This window comes from Equus asinus, chromosome 20, assembly GCF_041296235.1.
Source record: "Equus asinus isolate D_3611 breed Donkey chromosome 20, EquAss-T2T_v2, whole genome shotgun sequence".
Classification (NCBI taxonomy): domain Eukaryota; kingdom Metazoa; phylum Chordata; class Mammalia; order Perissodactyla; family Equidae; genus Equus; species Equus asinus.
Window position 1 is genome coordinate 73,970,473 of NC_091809.1, and position 22,254 is coordinate 73,992,726.

Genomic DNA, 22,254 nt, shown 5'->3' on the forward strand with positions numbered 1-22,254 from the left:
GGAAGGATTATTTACAGAGATAGGCATGGTTAAGGGAAACCATAAAAAATTGGAAGCCATTAACCACCTTTAGATCTGAGAGACAAGATTTTACCAGGATTCAGTAAGAGCTTCAGTCATAGGAGAGGTGCTGCTTGAAGGAGCTGTGGCCTTAGAAAAGAACACAGCCACTGCCAAAACCTAGGCTTGGCCAGGAGGGTGCTGGTGGAATAAACACCCTGACCTTTCTCTTCTCCCACTCCCTGGTCTGCTGCCAGAGCCTCACATTAGCTGATCCCAACCAGAAGCCAAAAGGCAACGAATCTTAGTGACAGTCTGTAGAAGTCAGCATCCCAGGGTGCAGAGCAAGGAAGAGAAAGGTAGGGAATAGATGTGAAGGGGCAAACAGGATAATTTGCATGCTTTGTGAGTCAGTGAGTTTTCAAATAAAAAAATATTCCTTTTCGTCCCTTTAAGTGTTTTTATTTTGTAACTAGAATCTAACTTTCCAAGAATGGTTGTTGCTTTCTCTTCCTTTTAATTTTGATGTGAGTACATGTCACTACCCAAAACATTAGAAGCCTAAAGTGTCAGTGGTTTCATTATGTAATCAAACACAAAACTGCCTCAATATGGGGACGAGACTACATAGAACATGGATAAGTGACTGAATCAGTGTCCTTAGTAGGATCTGTTTTCACAGTTTTGAAATTGGATCAGTGCTGTCGCAGAATCAGAAAACACTTCTTTCCCCATTGCCTTTAGAAATTATTTTGTGTTGTGAGGTGATTCAACATTCCTTTGAAACTGAGTGGAGAGATCATCATGGTTTAGAGAAAAATGACCTTATCATGAATTTGGCCCATCTCTGCTGTCAGCTAGCCAAAGTCTGCTAAAACAAAATGCTAAAAAAAGTATTTCCATATAAAGTAGCTCTCTTCATAATTAAATTCTGTACTAACTAAAAGAGGAGTTTTTTTTTACAAGTGTGGAATCTGTGCAGAAATTTTGATTCTCTCCCCGCCGGCCCCCGACAGCCTGTCAAATCATGTTATTTTTTTCTATAGCTCTAAGAATCTTTCTTTTATTACTTGTCTCAAGTCTTTCTTCTGTTTCTTAGATTTCTATTTTACATACTTTTAGTTTCTCCTTTAGTTTTATCCTATTCTGTTTTTCTGGGTCATTCTGACAGATCACAGTCACAGGCATTCATTCTTCTATTTAACAAGTGTTTGTGGAGCATGTGTCTTGTGCCCTGAAGACAGAATAGCCTCTTATTTTGTATTGATAATCAACCTAATAATTGCAGGTCTTTACTTGCAATGGTTTTTTCAGTTCCATTTTGCTAATTTCTTGTAGTATTTTTTAATTCGCTTGTTGCAGTCTCTGCATTTCTTCTTGAGACTATGGTTACTTTGTGGTGGTTCCCAAATTCATGACTCATTAGTATAAAAGGGCCCATTTCTTTACTAATCGGATTTAGAACCTAGGGAACCTTCAGGTTTCCAAGTTGAAAATGATGCTACATTAAAAAAGGATCAACTACTGATCATCACGCTCACAGTTCCTAAAGTGTTGGAAGGCTTGTTCCAGCCCACTGACCTGGTGGCAAACAAGTAAATCCAGACAGTTTGTAGTTAACCTCAAAGCCCAGAGCCTGGGACTAACTGTATTTCCTGAATATCCATCTCAAATGTTTGTCTCATTGTTCCCACTTGGGTCAGGCATTTCATAGAATGTAGGCTCCATGAGAGCAGGGGCCTTGTTCTTTGCCATGTCTATAGTACATAGAGCAGTGATAAGTACATAGAATGTGCTCAATAAATATTTGTGTAATAAATGTATCAGGAATGGTGATGGCATAGGAGAGACCTGTGGGAGAGGATGGAACCAGGAGCGGGGAGGTAAGCTCATATTTAATGAACTACTATGTGCTAGGCACTATTCTGTGTATAATTTAATTTATTCTTGCAAAAATCTTATGAGATGGGTATTATTTCTGCATTTTATGTGAGGAAATAGAATCTTATAGACATTAAGTAGATTGTCCAAGTCACACAGATAGTGTGTGGCACAAGTGAAATTCAAACAGAAGTTTGTCTGATTCTAATGTGTATCTTCTTCCCCCTCTGTATTCCTCACTTGTGATCCAGGAACATACGAAAATAGAGGAACTGGGTCTATGGGTGGAGAAAGAGTTAGATATATACTAAGGGCTGCAAATTTCCTATGACATTTAAAACATTTTTATGTTTTCCTTTCAATCATAGTATAAAAGAAATAAATTTAAAGCCTATTTGAGATTGTCTGGATAACCACTTTGAGCGCTGCTGTATGATTTCCTGGAATACATTTTCCTTGTGCTTGTGTTTACAGTTTCACTGGGGACAAGTGGTACTCTTTATATGTTACAGCCTATTGTAAAGAGAACGGAAGTGAACTTAATTCATAATCACTGCTTTATACCAAGCTAAGGCCAAGTGACATCAAGGCATGGTTAACACAGAAGAATTTGCACCGTAATAGTCAGTATCCTTTATGTTGGAAGTGGCAGCTTAATTTCAGCAAAACATTATCATTCGTCACATTAGATTAATGTTAATTTGAACTTTATTGGTTTTGTAATTTGGATTTATTCAATTTTTAAATTTCAGTTTTTATAGTTGTATCAGAGTTGGAAGCATAAGGAGTTTCCCTAATTTTATGTTTGTACATTCTTAAATGATTCTATGAAGTGTTTTCCAAACATGATAGTGTTGTCTACTTCAATGTTTTTTTCTTTTAAAATAGGTACACATTTTATTCAAGTTAGGAAAACAGTGATAGTTGCTTGTGAACTTGTATATGTGTCTCATTAGATTGTAAGCTTTTTTGAAGACAGAAACCATGTGATAGTCATTTCGCAGTCCCTGTTCCACCTACTGATAGCTAGTTAAATTCATGGTCATTCAATTATTCAAAAAATATTTACTGAGGACCTACAATCCCAGGACTATTTTAGACTCTGGTAATATAGAATTGAATGTGACTGGCAAGGTCCTTGCTTTCGTGGAGCTTAGATTCTAATGTGGGGAAGACAGAAAATAAATAAATAAACACATGTGGAAATAAAATGCTTACATACTGAATAAATGCTGTGGGTAAATAAATTATTTCCATCGTTAACACTCCATTGATGCTGCTGTTGTTAAGGTCAGCAATGACCTCCATGTTGCCAAATCCATTGGCTGCTTTACTGTCCTTATATGTTTTGCTTAATAGGTGTTTTATACTAAATCTTTTTTTATACTGCTTTCTGTTTTGCTGTAGTTTTAAAATTTTGTTCCCTGGAAATGTAGAGTTCCACAAATCTGACCCAGGCAGGATCTGATGGGTCAGAGGACCAGGCTCCTTCTACCCTCTCTTCAATAGAGCATCTTTCTTTTCTGTCTGTCTGTCTCTCTTTCTTTCTCTGTCTCTCTTTCTTTGCCTCTCTCCCTCCCTCCTTTCCCTCCTTCCTTATCTATCTTGGTTTGTCTAAGATTTTGTTTGCCAAAAAGGTCTGATCCCAATCCTCCCTCCAAAATTATTTTTGAAAACCATGAGTAAACTAGTTTGCACACCATTTTATTAAGTCTTGGAAACTGACCAGTGCATCCTAGGAGGGTATACCTGCTTCTATCTGGTCAAGGAGAGGCAATTAATTTTACCTTTTTTTGTGTGAGGAAGATTGGCCCTGAGCTAACACCTGTTGCCAATCTTCCTCTTTTTGCTTGAGGAAGATTGTTGCTAAGCTAACATCTGTGCCAATCTTCCTCCATTTTATGTGGGATGCTGCCACAACATGGCCTGATGAGTGGTGCTAGGTCTGTGCCTGGGATCTGAACCTGGGTTACTGAAGCAGAGCATGCCAACTTAACCACTATGCCACCAGGCTGTCCCTTAATTTTACCCTTTTGTTAACAAAAGTAAATGAAAAATAAATAGCAGAACTTTGCGTTTAGAAGTCTCTTGGATGTTATCTTTTTCAATTATCTAATTTTACAGGGGAGGAAACTGGAGTCAGAGAGGTAATGTGATCTTTGTAAGGCCAGGTAGCTAGTTAATGGCAGTTGGGACTAGAACTCCGATCTTCAAATCTTTTTACTATCCCATGCTGCATATATAAATACATAGTTTCTGATTTTCTCTCAACTCTGATATGTTGCAGTGTGGTGACAAAGTTACACAGATTGAGGGACATGAATATAACACAGAGTTATGCTGCATTATGAGTTTATATCAATCTGGGCTATAATATGGGATAAGTAGATGGCCAGATGAGGGGACACACATGGGTATGTGTATATTTGCATGCATATAGATAACACTTAATAAATATTTATTGAATTGCATAGAACAACGTATTATATATATATCCCCATATTCTAATATTCTTCTCTCCTCCTTCTACTATTATCACCATTTCTTATGGTTGAAATTAATATAGAATGATGATGAAAGTGACACACAGTAACACGCCAAAGATGCAATTAAGATAAATCTGAGTAGGTAGCACTTCAAAGGTTTTTGGAAAACATAACTCTAGGCCTTGGTATTCCAAAATTAACCCTGAGCATATTTTTTAGGTCCAGAAAAATTGTAATAACCTTGATTAGTAACAAATATGATGCTTAAATGAGTCAAAGATATGTTGTTTGCTTAGGTAATAGCATTGTTAGTGAATTTGGGCAGCAGAGAAGCAGCAGCTTGGAAATGAAACAATAGACCAAATATAGGTCACTCCGGGCAAAACCTGCATTTGTGATATATGATTAGAGTCTGTCCAAGTTTCTGACAAACAGTAGTTACCTAAAGAGGAACAGAATGTGGAGTCAGTAGTTACCTAAAGAGGAACAGAATGTGGAGTCAGCCTTTCAGAATTCTGTTGATGCTAACCTCTTATGAATTATAGGTAGTTATGCAGCTGCTTGGAGAGATTTCTTCCCATGATAGTCTGACCTCAGGTGCTCTCAAGATCATTTTGTGCTGAATGTTTCTACTATACCATTTGTATTAATTCCTTTAGGCTAAAGGTAGAAAAAGAAACAGTAACACCGAGTTTTTGTTTGTTTTAAATGAGTCAATTTGATGACAGGGAGGGATGGTTGTTTTTCTTGGATCTACAAAGCTAAGTCCTAAAGCTCCAAGTGGAAAAATTTTGGCAACTTCTAGTTGTTATGCATGCTTTAGGGATAAAGTTCTGTTATGCTTGGCATCTGCCTGCAAAGTTACTTTTAGAGACATTCTTATGCTTCTAGGTACAGAACAAGTCATGACTATAGTGGAAAGCTTCTTTGGTAATCAGGAGATTCAAGTCCTGGTTTAGTTACTACTAGTTTTCTGCTCTTGTAGAAGTCACCTAAATTCACCAGCCTTCGTTTCTTCATCTGTACACTGAGGAGTTAATAAGATGATTCTCAGCCCTCTGACAGTTGTAGCACTGCATGATTCAGACTCACAGTTTCCTTTTTTTTTTCATATTGCTCCATTCAATGTTTTGTTTCCAGATTATGCCATGCAATTTTATGCCTCTGTCTTTTGCATCATATATACTTTTTGCTCATTCATTAATTAATGCATGAGTGCATCTATTCTTTTATTGATTATCTAATTCCACCTTTATTGAGCATATACTACCTTCCAATGATGGTACAGAATTTACTGACACGATTTCTGCTGTCAAGATCCTAAAAATCAAGTGTGGAATACAACAGTGTCCCTGCCAGCCTCTCCAACCTCATCTCATACTACTGTTTCTCTTTCCCTATTGGATTTCTTTAACGTCTTTGCTCCGATTTCTCTTTCCTCAGTTTTTTGCACATTCTCCATCCCTTCCACTTCCCTGTTCCCAAACTCCTATGCGTGAAAATGCCTACTTATCCTTAGATCTCAGTTGAGAGTTCTCCCTCCTTTGAGAAACAAACTCCCTAGAATAGGCATTCTATTATGTATTCTCGTTACATCCTATTCTTCTTCTAGCCTGACATTCATGACACTATAGTTGTAACTTGATTAAACCATTGTATATGTCCGTAAAATGTCCAGAAAGAAAATTTTACTTTCAGACAGTATGAATGTACATGGATTCCAAGGATGCTGCAAAATCCTTGTGTTCCTTTCTCATCTATCTCTTCATGCAGAGTCTACTTCTGGTGGGCATAAGGGGTCTCTCCTTCATGGTCTTCCTACCTCTTTCTTATTTTATTCTCCCTGTCTGTTTAGCTTCTCCTTCAGTAGTTCCATCTATTGTTCCTGAGGAGCTGGAGGGACAGTGTCATATTTCAGGTCTATACAACTTTGAAGGGTAGTTTAGACCCTCAGCTTCTTCAAAGTGAAAAATCTACAAAACAAAGATCTGTCTTTGCCTAACTTATTATAGCATAACTTCAATGTGTTACTGTGCTAATAAACGTTTTGTTTCTTTGTTCAAAAAAAAGGAAAAAACAAAATAGAAGGGAAATAGACGTGAAGGTAGCGAAATTTGTTTTGCCTCACTTGTTTGGCATCCTTTTTTTTCTGCTAAACTATCAGTGCAGAGACTAATCTATCTTATTCTCTATGTATCTCCAGTACCAGGCACACAGTACGTGCTTAATAAATGTTTGTAGAATAAATGAGTGCATGGTTGAAAGGTGGGAAAGAATGACCAGTAAATTGATTGTTATGGTATAATGTGAGAGGTTCTGTAGCATAGATATGATATCCCTATTTGGGTATGTTATATTCAAAGAAGATAATGTATATATTATAGTTTTATAAATCCTAAAACTCTACATAGCTACTTTGGCAAGACACTGATAAGCTCTATACTTCAGTGGTTCTCAAAGTGTGGTCCCTGTACCAGCAACATCAGCATAGTATAGAAATTTATTAGAGAAGTAGATTTTGAGCCTCACCCTAGACCTACTAAATCAGAAATTCTGGTAGTGTGGCCGAGTAATCTGTTAAAAGATCTTCAGGTGATTTTGGTACATGATAAAATTTGACAACCACTGCTTATAAGGGATAAAATGTGCAGTGTGACTTGGCTTTTAATCTTGCAAAGATTATATATAGGGAGATAAAACATATATACCAGTGACATGGGGCTCTAAGAATCACAAGACAAACGCAAAGTACCAAAGCAATAGGGGGAGGAAGGGAGAAATGACTTTTGGTGAAAGAGGCTTCAGGGAGAAAGAACATTTGAGCTGGAACTGCTGAATCATGGTCCATAAAACATTCTAGATGAAAAGAAAAACAAAATAAACAATCAAAATCCCTGTAACCCCAGATCAAAACAAAGAAAATCTGACAATTATTCTAGATATAAAAAGGCAGTTTGTAATAGTTAAGATCTCAGGCTTTGGAGTTAAACATACGAGGTTCCTTTCCTGGTTCCAGCAGTTATGAACTAAGCAAACTGGGCAAACTTCTCAACCTCCCTCTTCCTGAGTTTCCTCCTTTGTAAAGTGGGTAAAGTAGTAGTACCTATCTCATAGGATTGTTGGGAATAGTATATGAGATAATGGACTTTCAGTGCTTTACTTGCTAAGGTAAAGGCTTGATAAATGGTACTTATTACTAACACAAAAATAGACTATTGAAGTTGAAAAGTTGGGTGAGGAGTCTTCATCTAGACAAGGAAGACTTTACATCTTCTATCTCCTAGTTATAATTTTCTTTCCTTCTTTTTTTTTTTTTTGAGGAAGATTAACCCTGAGTTTATATCTGCCGCCAATCCTCCTCTTTTTGCTGAGGAAGATTGGCCCTGAGCTAACATCCGTGCCCATCTTCCTCTACTTTATATGTGGCATGCCTGCCACAGCATGGCTTGATAAGCGGTGTGTAGGTCTGTGCCCAGGATCCAAACTGGTGAACCCCAGGCTACCAAAGTGGAGCATGCAAACTTAACCACTATGCCACTGGGCTAGCCCCATAATTTTCTTTCTTTCATAATTTTTAAAAATGATTTTTCATATGGTAGATCTATTCTTAATTTTCTGAGGATACTCCATACTGCTTTCCATAGTGGCTACACCAGTTTGCACTCCCACCAGCAGTGTATAATGGTTCCCATCTCTCCACATCCTCTCCAACATTTGTTGTTTCCTATCTTGTTAATTATAGCCATTCTGACCGGAGTGATGTGATATCTCATTGTAGTTTTTTTTTTTTTTAAAGATTTTATTTTTTCCTTTTTCTCCCCAAAGCCCCCCAGTACATAGTTGTGTATTCTTCGTTGTGGGTCCTTCTAGTTGTGGTATGTGGGACGCTGCCTCAGCGTGGCTTGATAAGCAGTGCCATGTCCACACCCAGGATTCGAACCAACGAAACACTGGGCCGCCTGCAGCGGAGCGCGCAAACTTAACCACTCGGCCACGGGGCCAGCCCCTATCTCATTGTAGTTTTGATTTGCATTTCCCTGATAGTTAATGATGTTGAACATCTTTTCATGTGCCTGTTGGCCATCTGTATATCTTCTTTGGAGAAATCTCTGTTTAGATCTTTTGCCTACTTTTTAATTGGGTTGTTAGTTTTCTTGTTGTTGAGCTGTATGAGTTCTTTGTATATTTTGGATATTAACCTCTTATCTGATTTATGGTTTACAAATATCTTCTCCCAATTGTTAGGTTGTCTTTTTGTTTTGTTGATGGTTTCCTTTGCTGTGCAGAAGCTTTTTAGTTTGATGTAGTCACATTTGTTCATTTTTTCTTTTGTTTCCCTTGCCCGGTCAGATATGGTACTTGAAAATATGCTGCTAAGACTGATGTCAAAGAGCATGCTGCCTATGTTTTCTTCTAGAGGTTTCTTGGTTTCGGGTCTTACATTCAAGTCTTCAATCCATTTTGAGTTGATTTTTGTGCACGGTGTAAGGAAATGGTCAACTTTCATTCTTTTGCATGTGGCTGTCCAGTTTTCCCAACACCATTTATTGAAGAGACTCTCCTTCCTCCATCGTATGCTCTTGGCTCCTTTGTCGAGTATTAGCTGTCCATAAATGTGTGGGTTTACTTCTGGGCGCTTGATTCTGTTCCATTGATCTATGTGGCTGTTTTTGTACCAGTACCATGCTGTTTTGGTTACTATGGCTTTGTAGTATATTTTTAAATCAGGGAGTGTGATACCTCCAGCTTTGTTCTTTTTTCTCAGGAATCCTTTGGCTATTTGGGGTCTTTTATTCTTCCATATAAACTTCAGAATTCTTTGTTCTATTTCTGTGAAAAAAGTTGTTGGAGCTTTGCAAAGGCATAAAGATATCTGCACCCCTGTGTTCATTGCAATATTATACACAATAGCCAAGACTTGGAAGCAACCTACGTGCCCATCAATGGATGAAAGAATAAAGAAGATGTGGTATTTATACATGGTGGAATACTACTCAGCCATAAGAACTGATGAAATCCGGCCCTTTTTGACAACATGGATGGACCTTGAGGGTGTTATCCTGAGTGAAATAAGTCAGAGGGAGAAAGTCAAACACCATATGATCTCTCATAAGTAGAAGATAAAAACAATGACAATCAAACACACAGCAATGGAGAATGGATTGGTAGTTACCATAGGGGAAGGCGGGGGAAGGCAAAAGGGGTAATTAGGCTCACATGTGAGGGGATGAACTATAATTAGTTTTTGGGTGGTGAACATGATGTAATCTACACAGAATTCAGAATATATTATGATGTACATCCAAAAGCTATATAATGTTTAAATTTAAAAAAATAAAAAATAAAAAAAATGATTTTTAACATTTTTTTGAGGCATTAAAAAGAAACTTTGAAACTATCTCAATCTTGAGAGTATAGTACAAAAGTTTTTCTCTTTTGACCCATTTGAGAGTAAGTGGTCAACCTGTTGATCCATCTCCTCCTAATACGTTAGTGTGTATTTTCTGGGAACAAGGACATTCTCCTACATAACTGCCATGTAACCATCAAAATCAGGAAATTAACAAATGTCCCAATAAAATGTGCTTTATAGCAAAGACATCAGTTCAGAATCACATGTTACCTTTAGTTGTTATATCTTTTTAGTTTCCTTAATTCTGGGACAGTTCCTCAACCTTTACTTGTTCTTTTGTGACTTTGACACTTCTGAAGATAGGAATATCACAGAAGTGAGGCTGTGTTCTTTTCATAGCATCCTATCAGGTGGTACATGATTATACTTGTTCCAATTACTGATGATGTGTACTGTGAATGCTTGATTGAGGTTGTGTTCCAGGTTCTAGGCTTCTCCACTGTTAAGTTACTCTGTTCCCTTTTGTGTATGTTTATACATACACATTTACATCTATATTAATCTCTATATCTATTGAAGACCACGAGTTCACACTGATACCTCCGGTTCCAGTATGACACCACGTAGTTTTCTCCATTTCCATATTTTGACTCTCTTTTCTGATAGACTCTCATTATCCTTATTTTATTTACTTATTTGATCAATCTCCCTGTATGTATCCAATCTTCTGTGATCACTGGCACCCTAGCGTAGATACCCTTCTCACCAAACTCAGGCTCTCACAACCCTCACTAGGCCACCCCTCTGCATAGATGACCTCCTCACCCTACTTAGCTGTGGCAAAGCACTCCAGGCCCTTTCTACAGCATAGGAGCCCTCCTCATACTGGTCAGCTTTGATCCCATGCTTGAACAATATATAACCTGTTTGGCCCTCTCCGTCCTGTTTTGGTTTCCACAGCTCACATCAGACTACCTCTCTGTGAGAACTCCTTCCTCACTCCATTGGTCTTTGTAACTCTGCTCTGGGCCACCTTCACACGTAGATGCCCTCCTCGCCTTGCTTGATCTCTGGCACCCTGCTCTAGGCCACCATAGCTCCTTTGCCCAACATCCTCCACCACCAGAAGAGACCTTGCTCTACTTTACTTGATGGCTTTGGGACTGAATTATATGGGAGGGGAATGAAGGGGAAGGGAAAAGGAGGAAGGGAATGGGAGGAGGAAAAGGAGCTCATAGATGTATTTTTCAATAAAGCAAGAATAAATATTTCTATTTTCCAAAGATTGTGAGTGGAACTATCAGCATGAAATTTTCTTTGTCTGAGAATAGGAAGGATGGCCTACTGGTTTGACTACGGGGTCTAGTGTGGCTTTCCAGCTCAAGTTTTCAGGTTCAAGATTGTTGCACAACATTAGGTAGCCTAAGAGAGAAAACATAGCTGCTTGTCACACTTGTGGACTGCAATGGATCAGATAGTTCTTGAACTGTAAAAACCAGCTAGCCACAGGCTAGCTTTCCACCCTCACTTTGGAACCAAAGGCAGTATTCTTTATTTTAATCAATATAAAACAAAGCTAATAATGGCCTAAATATATAGGGTTGCATATTTTCTATTCTGAATTTTTATATTTGGGCATATAATTTTCACTTATGCAAATCCTTTAGATATTGAGGAAGTTGGGAAGAAAGGGAGGTGACATATTCAATGGCTCTAGACTTTATTTTTCTACAATTTTATTTAAGCAGTATATTTCAATAAGATAACAGCATAGTAGATCATAAGCTTAATATATATAATAGATATGATTATACCTGTTGTATAATGATATGCATATGATAATTAACTTTACATAACTATAATAAATTATAATTGTTATGTATAATAATATAACTATGTATAATAATATAACTGTATATAATGAAAATTTTAGCATAATTATAATACAATGTTATCATGGATTTTATGAGTATATTTTCAGTAATTTTTACAATCTAGAATTGATCTTTCAGATAAATTGGTGCACTGGTGCTGAAAAGCAATGTTCTTTTTGAGATTAGCCATCAGCTGTCACTTCTTGGACCAATTCCAAATGAAGTGCTTACAGACTGCCGTTTAAATCAGTCCTTTTGGAGCAGTGGAATGTGACACTTTTCTCAAGTGGTGGTTGACATTAGGTGTTACATCTGCCAAAGAAACACCCTTCACCTCAGGTTACACATAGGAAGGGACTAAGCTTTTGGTCTTATAAAGGTCTATACAATCTTGTCTTATGATTCAGAACTATATGTCCAAAATAAGAAAAAAGTACAAAGTGAAAAAATAATTGCCAAAACAAAAATATTTTGGTAAGTTTTAATGACAGTCCCTCTGTACCAGATTTGAAGAGATGAAAGGGACACTGTCTTTTTGCATATCAGAGACAGAATTTTATTTTTCTATGTAGCACATGCCTCTGTGGATAACTTCTCCTTGTAGACTGAATGCTATTCTGGTCTCATCTGAGTTGGTTAATTGGATTGATTATAAAATTACATAAAATTACCATTAAACAGAATATTAAGTAAATCTATACTTATGTGCCTGACCGTGAAGTTTCCCCTACAGTATGGTTTCTTAATTTATGCCTATCTTGCCATCTTTTCCTCTTCTGCCTTTTATTTTCTGTTAAAGTTAGTGCCAATTCCACAGGAAAAAATTGCTACAATATCACTGCACAAGTAATATTTATTGAATACCCTGTGTTCATGGCGTGCATAAAGCAAACCTGAGAAGCTATTGATGCTAGTAAAGGCATCTGTAGAAACCTCTTTGTAACGTTTAATTGTCTGCAAGCTTAACCGTGCTGACAGTCTGTACCTACCTCTATATAGAAGCATCTTTGCCTCCCCTTGGCGTTCATCAGCTAGGAAGATATGGTCCCTGGAACCCAAACTCTCATTCTGTTTGAGATTTTGCTGGTGGTGAGAGAAATGAAATAGCTTCTGCTAAGCACTGTGCAGTTGAGATTAGTTAAAGTATTCTTGGTAACAGGCCTTGGAAAGTTTTTGAAAGAGTTCCTTAGGTTTGATTCTCCTTCCATCTGGTGATCTGAAGAATTTCCTGAGTGATATTCTAGTCATGCATTTACAATGAGATACACTTGTTTTAGCATTGATACCATTGAATTAACCCGTAATATACCATTAGGCCTATTAGTGCAGCATGTTGTAACAAAAAGAGTGTAGGCTTTTGTGTCAAATGTGGATTTCAATCCTAGCCTTGCCACTGCACAGCCCGGTGACCTTGAGCAAGTCTCAATTTCTTTATCTCTAAAATAGGTGTAATAATAATGCCTCATAATATGATTATAATGACTAAGTGAAATAAATGATGTTTTCATAGTATGACTGCCTAACATATGGTGGATAAATGACAAATGCTAATTTCTTTTCTCCCTCTCTCCCTCAGTGAGCAATGTCAGTAACTAATCACAGACCGGAAGAAAGTGGGATTTTTGGGGGGCCGGGGAGGGAGCATGCGGGAATATGGAATTTAAAAGTAGGATCATATAAGATTACTTATAGTCACATATCTTTACAAGATTTGTAGAATTTACATGGTAAATATTCGTGAAATAAAAAGGGTTTGTAACATTCCTGCATCTTGGATGATTGATGTGAAATTGAAGGTTAATTATCTCAGCTATAGAATAAGACACACCTGGTGGTGGTTTTGGAGTATAAGTGCTGATAAAAGATAGCTGATTTGCATTAACGATATCTTGAGTTTATTTAGTGCCTATTTTTGAGCAACTTGATATATCATACTTATTAATCAAAGAGATATTTTCAATTAAAATTTGTGTTAAGGGCTGTATTTTTAAAAACCTTTTTTTGAGGCAGAAAAATAGTCTGTGTTGCTTTATGCACATCTTATTGCATTTCTATTAAAATTTGTTTCAATTAACTACTTTTTTCTTGTAAATAACAGTTTTCTTTTTCCTTCCCATGTATTAATTTTACTTTATTGCTCCAAGTGTCTGCACTTTGTTCTAGAAGAAATGACTCCTAGCTAAGCATATTCTGTGTTCAGGTTTCCAATATTTATTGAGACCTCTTGTGTACACTGCATCGTGGAAAGATGATTCATTAATCAAAAGAGCAATAACTAGCATTTATTATGTTCTATGTAACTGTTCAACTGTTTGAACTATTTGCATATGTAAATTTTTTTGGTGAACAAACATGCTTAGAGAAGTTAAATAACTTGCTGAAGGTCACATATTTAGTAAGTAGCAGAGCCAGGGCCTGTGTGTCTGACTTCAATGCTTGTGCTTTAACTTCTAGACAGTAGACTACTTCACTTATGCTCTACTGATCTACCTTTTCCCTCACATTCTGCACTTTACAGTTTGTTCCTCTTTGAGTCTTTTTTCTCTAGATGTTTCTTACAAATGTTACTGGATGTTTCTCAGTTCCATTCTTATCCCTAATGTCTCCTAGTCACTTGACCGTTTTTTTAAACTTCCTCTTTTGATGTAACGTCAAACATATGGAAAAGTTGCTAGTATAAGGAGCTCCTGCATATTCACTTTATCCAGATTCCCCAGTCATTTACATTTTGCTCTATTTGATTTATTATTCTCTATGTATGTGTGTGTGTCTCTCTCTTTATCTCTATATTTATGTACACACATATACATACACACATGTTCGTACATACATATATGTGCGTATTATTAATGAATCATTTGTGAGTGAGTTGGGGACATCTAGCCCCTTTATCACTAAATACTTCAATGAATATTTCCTAAAAACAAGAATGTTTCCTTGCATGAATAGTGCAGTTATCAAAATCAGGAAATTTAACATTGATACAATACTATTATCTAATGTACAGTACATATTCAATTTCAGCAGTTACCTCCAAAGCATTTTTTATAGCTATATTTTCCCAGTCCAGGATCTATCCCAGATCACACATTATGTTTAATTGTCATGCCTCTTTAGTCCCCTTTAATTTGCAGTAGTTCATCAGCCTTTCTTTTCTTGACCTTGACAATTTTGAAGATTACAGGCTAGGTATTTTGTAGAATGTCTTATAATTTGGATTGATCTGATATTTCTTCATGATTAGATTCAGCTTATGCTTTTTTGGAAGTAGTATCACAGAAATGATGCCATGTCTATCTTGGTGTGTGATAACAGGAGGCTCCCAGTGCCAGTTTGTTCTAATTTGTGGGGATATACTATGAGACTATGTAACATCATGTTCCTCATAAATTTTTGTCCACAAGTTGCAGTGTCCATTGATGATTTTCTAATTCTATCATTTCTTCTATATTTATTAGCTAGAATTCTACTGTAAGGAAGAGCTTTTGCTTCTCCTCCACTTAATCTCATTTATTTATGTCAGGATGGACTCATGGATTCTCATTTTATTCAATATGTTATAACCTATTGCTATTAATTTATTTTAAGACTCAAATCGTTCCAGATTTGTGAGAAAGCCGTTTCAAGCTGGAATTCATGTCCTTTTGATATGATCCCATGATTTTTCAGTACTTTCGTACTTTCTAGTGCCACAGAGTGTCCCAGGTTAATCTTATAATTTCTCTACCCCAGCCCTGGAGTGAGCCTTTTCGCAAAAAGCTCTGGTTCCTTTTAGTAAAGGAAAGTACTTTGAAAAAAAGATTCCCTCCCTCATCCTCCCTTTTCTTTCCCTTTCCCTTTCCTTTCCTTCTGTTTGTGCTTTGTCCAGGCACAGAAGAAGCCCAATCATGCCAAAACATTGTGGAAATTTGCTTGAACCTTTTGCATGTAAGCATTTTCTCATCCTCTGGTCTTGCCTCTTCAGTGTCTATTGGGTTTGATGATGTATTAGTCCTTGGATTTCACACTCATCCCTGTTTTGGTTTGGCCTTCTTTGTTCTCTAACTTGGTACTTGATTTGTACCTACCACTGACCTTGCTTTCACTCTCTATTCTTGGCTGTAAAATTTAACTTATATTTTCTTTTCATCTACATTTCACTTTAGCCTACTCTTGGTATTCAACTTTGTTCTTCTAGTCTCAGGTAATATCTGTAAAGAAACTTGTTTGGCTGAAACCCTAAGATTGGGATGCTTACCACCCTGTAAAGCCTTTCTTGGGAATTCTGCCTCTGTGCCTCAGTGTCTAGTAGTCTTGGAATCAAATGGACAAGGGTGATGATAATTTTTTTGTGGAAGAGAAGGTATGGAATCTGGATGCAGTGTGAGGAAATTGGATATGAGTATTTATCTGGCTCCCCAAACAGAACCAAGTGTTCAGGAAAGGCTAACGGAATACTAAGACAGCACCTTGTAACCTTTTTAAATATAGCAAGATCAGTTGGGTTATACTGTTCAGCTGAATTCATAATCAGGTTTGTGGTATGTGTAGGGAAGCCTATAGAGAACAAGGGATGCTAGAAGAAGTAAAAGGCATATATTTTAAAAGAAGGTGTGTCTTACAAAGATTTCCATATCTCTATTGAGGGTTTAAGGTGAGAATCTTCAGCTGATTTCAGTGAATTCTTGGGATTAAATGGCTTTGGTGAATTATAGCTGTATGTGCCAATCACAAAAAAACAAATGAACAAACAACACAAGCTTCAAGGAGGTTTCCCATTGTCCCTGGAGAGAGGTAACTACAATTGTCCCCATCAGTACTGTGCCTTGCAACATGAAGGGTGAGATGGGAGGAAGCAAAAACAGCCTTTCCCCAATCACTTTTATTCCAGCCTGTGAGCTAATAGATAAGAAAGTATGTAAATTTGTTAAACATTCTGGTTACTTTTTTGTTTTACTGTGGTTAAGGAGATAATTGCAGAGCAATTTGTGAGTCATACAAGAAAAAAGTCTCATGATTTAACAGTCATATTTCCTTAATTCAAGTCAGATAAAAGGAAATCCATTTCTCCATCACTCACCATATCCACAGTTTTCCAATGAATTCTGGCCATTGAAAAAATCAAATCTCCCTCAAATGAAAAACGATTCACCACTTCTGAGGATATGCAAAATAAATTCCTCAGATGCTTGAAGGCATATCTCAAAGAGGGGGTCCAAGGGTCTTTTAAGGAAATAGTACCATCTTTGAAATGTTTGTCATGCCGGATTGTCTCTGCTTGAAAGAACATGAAATAGTTTGAGTATGAGTTTTTAATGGTGTGCTTAAAAATATAATCCTATTTATTATGGATTCCCTTGATCATACTGTTTGACAATGGAAAACCTAGCTGTGCCAGAATAATCATTACAAAGGCCAGATCTCATCTTAATGGAGTATAGGTTAGAACAAAAGAGAGAGATTGGACTGAATAGGGACTGTCTCAGACGTCGCCTAAAAGTTGATTTTTTCTGTTTTAATGTCTTATAGGCAGCACACTGAAATATTGTTCCTTTTGAATTTCTAGCTAACTGAATCTGAATCAAGTTAGTCAACAATATTTACTAAGTAGTTATTATTTTTCAATCAATGGGTAGAGTTCTTATTTTGACAATTTCTTCTTCTATTGAGATTTTTTCCCCTCATTCCTCATTCTGAAGAAGAAGAGAATTCTAACAACTCAGTAAGAGATGTTTGAAATGAGAGTATGAAGCCTTAGGCTATCATCCTGGAGGTCTGTTTCTTAGGTCCAGAGTTGTTGGTGGTTCAGAATCCATTGACATCACCTGGGAGCTTGTTAGAAATTCAGAGATTCAGGTCCCACTCCAGACCTCAATAATAATTTGCATTTTAACAAGATCCCCAGGTGATTCAGAATCATGTGTATATTACTTTGAGACATGCTCATCTGTAAATTTGACAGTAATTTATAAACTATTTCAAAAAACAATTATGAGGTTAAAATGCGTATGCCTTCAAGAATTTGAGGAATTTATTTTGAATATATCCTCAGAAGTGGCAACACTTTTTCATTTGAGGGAAGAATGTGCAAAATAAAAAGTGCTAGCTAGCTGTTGTGATCAAATCAAGTAGTCAAGTCAGTTGAAACATAATCCAAATATGCAAGTTTTCCTGTGGTCTTGAGTGTGAAGAGATTTGACTTTATTCAATGATTTTTTTTTCTATTTGATCCTTAAATGGAGAAGGAATGCAAATAAACTAAAATTAGCAAGTATTCATTGTGTGCTTACTAAGTGTAAAGAATAATGCCAGATAGTAGAGAATATATGGCTGGCTCTGACATTGTCTGCTTTCCTAAGGGCCTTGCCTGGCACTTAAAAATTACTTACTGAGTTGAAATGTTGAATTGAGGATAGGTAGGTGAACAACTACTTATCATATAAAGTAGAATGAGAAATAACTATTAAACAGATCTGAGCAATACTTTGTGGGAATGGGAGGAAAGAAGCAGCCTTGCCCACCTTCCCCCACCCCCGACAACTCCCCACACAAACCTTTTTTTGTTTTGTTTTGTTTGATGGTAGCTGCTTGGGTGTTCTTACTTTCACACATGTCCTACTCAGTTGAACTCAGTTTTAGTTAGAATATTTTCTATGCTAATGACATTTCATATTTGGATCTCTGACTTCAAATAGTCTTTTCACAAAGGGAGAGTACTGGGACTGGGCATTGAAGGAGTAGGATTTCTGTATGGGAAAGGGCATCTGGGCCAAGGGAAGAAGGGTGAGCAAGAGATGGTGAGAGCCTGAACTCTGGCAGTAGGAATGAACAGAAAGTGGTGGTAGTGCTTATGGTGGTGGGGAAACAAGAGGATACCAAAAAGAGTTGCAAGAGTTGCTTGAAAAGTGACAAACAGATATATGTCTGGCATTAAAAAAAATAATGCTTACTAACCAGAAATAAAATTTGATGTTGGTCACAGAATTATCTTCAAATATGTCATCTTTGACGTAATTAAGGTTACCTTCTTCCTCTCTAGTAGTTGCTTAGGCAGTGAGAATCAGGAACAAAGGAGTGTGAAATAGACTTGGAACATTTCATCAGGTTTGGGGTTTATCAGTTAATTAAGATTTGCAAATTTAACATTAAAAATATTGTCCATAGGGTTTTTCTAAATGTGATCAAGTCACCACTATTCCTGATGTTTAAATGATAGCTTGTTGGTATGAATTCTTAACATGAATGTGATAAATATGTTTCCTTTTCCGGATACTTTATACACCTAATATTTCAAAATTTGGCAACTTGCAAATGCTGCTTATGAAATGGTGTTTCCATCCTTAAAACTGATGCAGAGAAAAATAATCTTGAAATTTGACTACAGAAGGTGTTTTACTCATTACAAGTCATTATTCTTTGGAAAATATGTAGCTGCAGAAATCTTTACAGATTTATTCTTTACAGAATAGATTCTTTTAATTAAAATACAGAATTTATTCTTTTATTTTAATTAAAACTTGAGACCAGATAGTGTAAACATATCTTATTTTCTGGATTTTACCTTTTTTTATTCCTTTGGCTTTTAACTCAATTAATACCCTACTAATCCTCACTGTATTTAAAACTCTGAGACGGATTTATATCTGTGTGGCTTTTACCTTCTGTTCTTACACATTTTCCAAACGCGATTTCACAACTGCTTTGTTGCTAGTGACAGAATAAAGTTACAGCTATGCATAAAATTTGAGGATTTGTAACTTTTCTATGTAAATCTTAATATTTATGAAACAAATTTTTTCTTATTTGAAAAATTTAATATTTAATACATACAAAAGAATATACATAAATTATATATAATATATTTAGCATAAAAATAAAGTAAACATTTCTGAAATGACCACCCAATTCTAGAACTAGACCATTACCGTTAATTTATATCTACTTATGTGTTCCTCCTTTATCCCATTTTCTTGCCCACCTTTTCCACTGAGGTAATTTCATCTTTTCATGTGCTTCTTTGCTTTGATCTAATTGTTTTTTCACAAATACATGTATGGATGCCTAAAAATATATAGTTTAGTTCTTCATGTTTTTGAACTTTGCAAAAATATTTTTATATTTTCTTTTTTTCACTCAACTTTATGTTTCTAAGATTTATTTATGTCATTTCATGATACTATAGTTCATTTCTCTACTGCATAAATTCCATTTTGAGAACACACCACAATTAATCCATTTTCCTTTTGATGGACATTGGATTGTTTCTAATTTTTTGCTGTGATGATCTGTGCTGCTGTGAACATTTTGGTGTGTTTCCTGGTGCATATGTGCAAGAGTTTATCTAGGATGTATCCTGAGTAGTAGAAATGCTGGGTTATGGGAGAAACAAATGTTCAATTTTACAAGATAATATAAGATTGTTTTTTAAAGTGGTTATAGCAATTTACACTCACCAGGAATAAATAAAAGTTACCGGGCAAAACCTGAAAAACGCTACCTAAATCAAGTAATCAAGACTAACATCAGTAATGAAAAGTCATGTTGATGGCAGGCAAGCTATACATGTGATGAGAATGGCACTTCCTCTCTGTGGTCTTCCTCCTGAACACTCATAACCCCAATCTAATCACGAGAAAAACAGAAAAATCCTAGTCGAGGGACAATCTACAAATACATGGCCAGTCCCTTCCTTCTTTCCTTTTGTTCTTTCATTTAAAAATTTGGAGTTTATATAGATACTCCCAGTTCTTACCTGATGCCACTGTCTTTCTTATTACACTTTACCACTTGGTGAAGATTGCTGTAAAGAGGCCAAAGTCTAGGTGCTACTTGTGCTCATTCATTACTTCTAGGTCCTTTCGGCAGACAGAACAAGGAAATTTATGTGTGTATACTAACTTGTGTATATACCTACAGGTTTCCGCCTCTATCCAAAAGTTTGCTTTACGTCACTTGTCTTTTATGGAAGACCTACATTAGTTCCTGTTTTCGCTAACCAAAAGAAATCTGAAGAGGATTTTCACTTTTACAAAAAAAGGCAAAAAACAAAAATAGTATTCAGCATTTGTTTTGCAGTTGGCCGTTAGAGAGACCGTGTGCACCTCTGGCAGTGAGAGTGGCGCCACTAAGCCCTTCCCTGGGAACTACAATTAGCATCTCAGCATCCAGGGACCATCACTTTGAACTCTGTTTGTGAGCATCTGTGCTTTCTCTCAGTGTATTTTGGTAGATTACTTTTTGGGTCTGGGAATGCATAAAAATTTTCCCCATATAAGTTAATGGTAATTGCTTCTTCAGTTTATGCCATTTTGGCTTATGAATGATTTCATAGGAACGCTGTACTTTTGGATAGTGGGAAAAACCTGAATTTGTAAATATTTCTGTGTGTATCCATTTGTATCTATATTAAGCCACACATGAGTTTATAATGATGTCTCCAAATCTAATCTAAAATCATAAGGATCATTCTCGTGTCCCCCCACCCATCCACTTACTTTTTTGTAACCTTTTATTCCGACAGTGAGAAACCTGTCTCCCACCATCCACCATCCATTTGATTGTTCAGTTGTGTATAAATGAATAGTGGTTTCAAAATTGTTAAACTGTACACCATGAAAAACAAATTTACTAACTAGAGTGTAGGGTAGGATGCTTTTGTATAGTTTTTTTGTCTTTGGTTTTACAGTCTCTACTCATTTTTGAAGTTATTTAGGTCATCACTTTTTTCTCCTAATGCCTTCGGTGAAGTTTTTCGTACATTTGTAATATAGTTTGAGTCCTTTGTCACTGTCTGCATTTCATCGTGGGATTCTCTGACCTTCTAAATGATGTTAAAAATGTTGCATAACTTTAGGTTTACTCTTTGTGCTGTAAAGTTCTATGGGTTTTGACAAATGCTTCATGTTATGTATCCACCATTGCAGTATTGTTACAGAAGATTTCATCACCCTGTGCTTTACCTATTCAGTCTCCCTTCCCTCTCACAGAACCTCTAGTAATCACTGATCGTTTTATTCTGTCTTTAGTTTTACTTTTTTCCAGAATATTATATAAGTGGAATTATACAGTATGTAGCCTTTTCAGACTGGCTTATTTAACTTAGCAATATGCACTTAAGATTCATCCATGCTAGTGCATTGCTTTTTGTTACTGGATAGCATTCCATTATATGGATTTACTGCAATAGGTTTTTGAATTCACCAGTTGAAGGACATCTTGGTTGTTTCCAGTTGTTGCAATTATGAATAAAGCTGCTATAACAATTCTCACGCAGGTAAAAAAGCAATTTTCAGCATTTCCTCTATTTTTGTTATTTTTCTTTGGCATATGTATTTATGCAGTTCTTTTAATCAGTGAAATTTTCCATATACACACACATGCATAAGCTATTTATAATGTGGTACATGACATTTTGATTCTTCCCTTATGTTTTCTTTACAGATATTCAAGAATTTTATGAGGTAACATTGCTAAATTCTCAAAAAAGTTGTGAGCAGAAGATAGAAGAAGCCAATCAAGTTGCACAGAAGTGGGAGAAGACATCCCTTCTTGCTTCATACCATGATAACCTTCAAAAGTCTGCAGAGGTATATTACTGAAATGTCTGAAAGAACTGAATAATATTATGACTGACTTACACCAGTGAGAAGTAGTAGTAGTAGTAGCAGTAGTAGTAATTATT

General features: G+C 36.3%; 1 protein-coding gene across 8 annotated transcripts in view; it reads left to right on the forward strand.

Moving 5' to 3' along the window:
• DLG2 (discs large MAGUK scaffold protein 2) overlaps positions 1-22,254 on the forward strand; it is a 1,809,506-nt gene that overhangs the window by 218,598 nt on the left and 1,568,654 nt on the right. For all 8 annotated transcript variants that reach the window (XM_044753763.2, XM_070490530.1, XM_070490528.1 and 5 more), the window contains exon 3: positions 22,014-22,159. In XM_044753763.2, the coding sequence (XP_044609698.1) occupies positions 22,014-22,159 (146 nt within the window). The remainder of the gene's footprint in view (positions 1-22,013; positions 22,160-22,254) is intronic.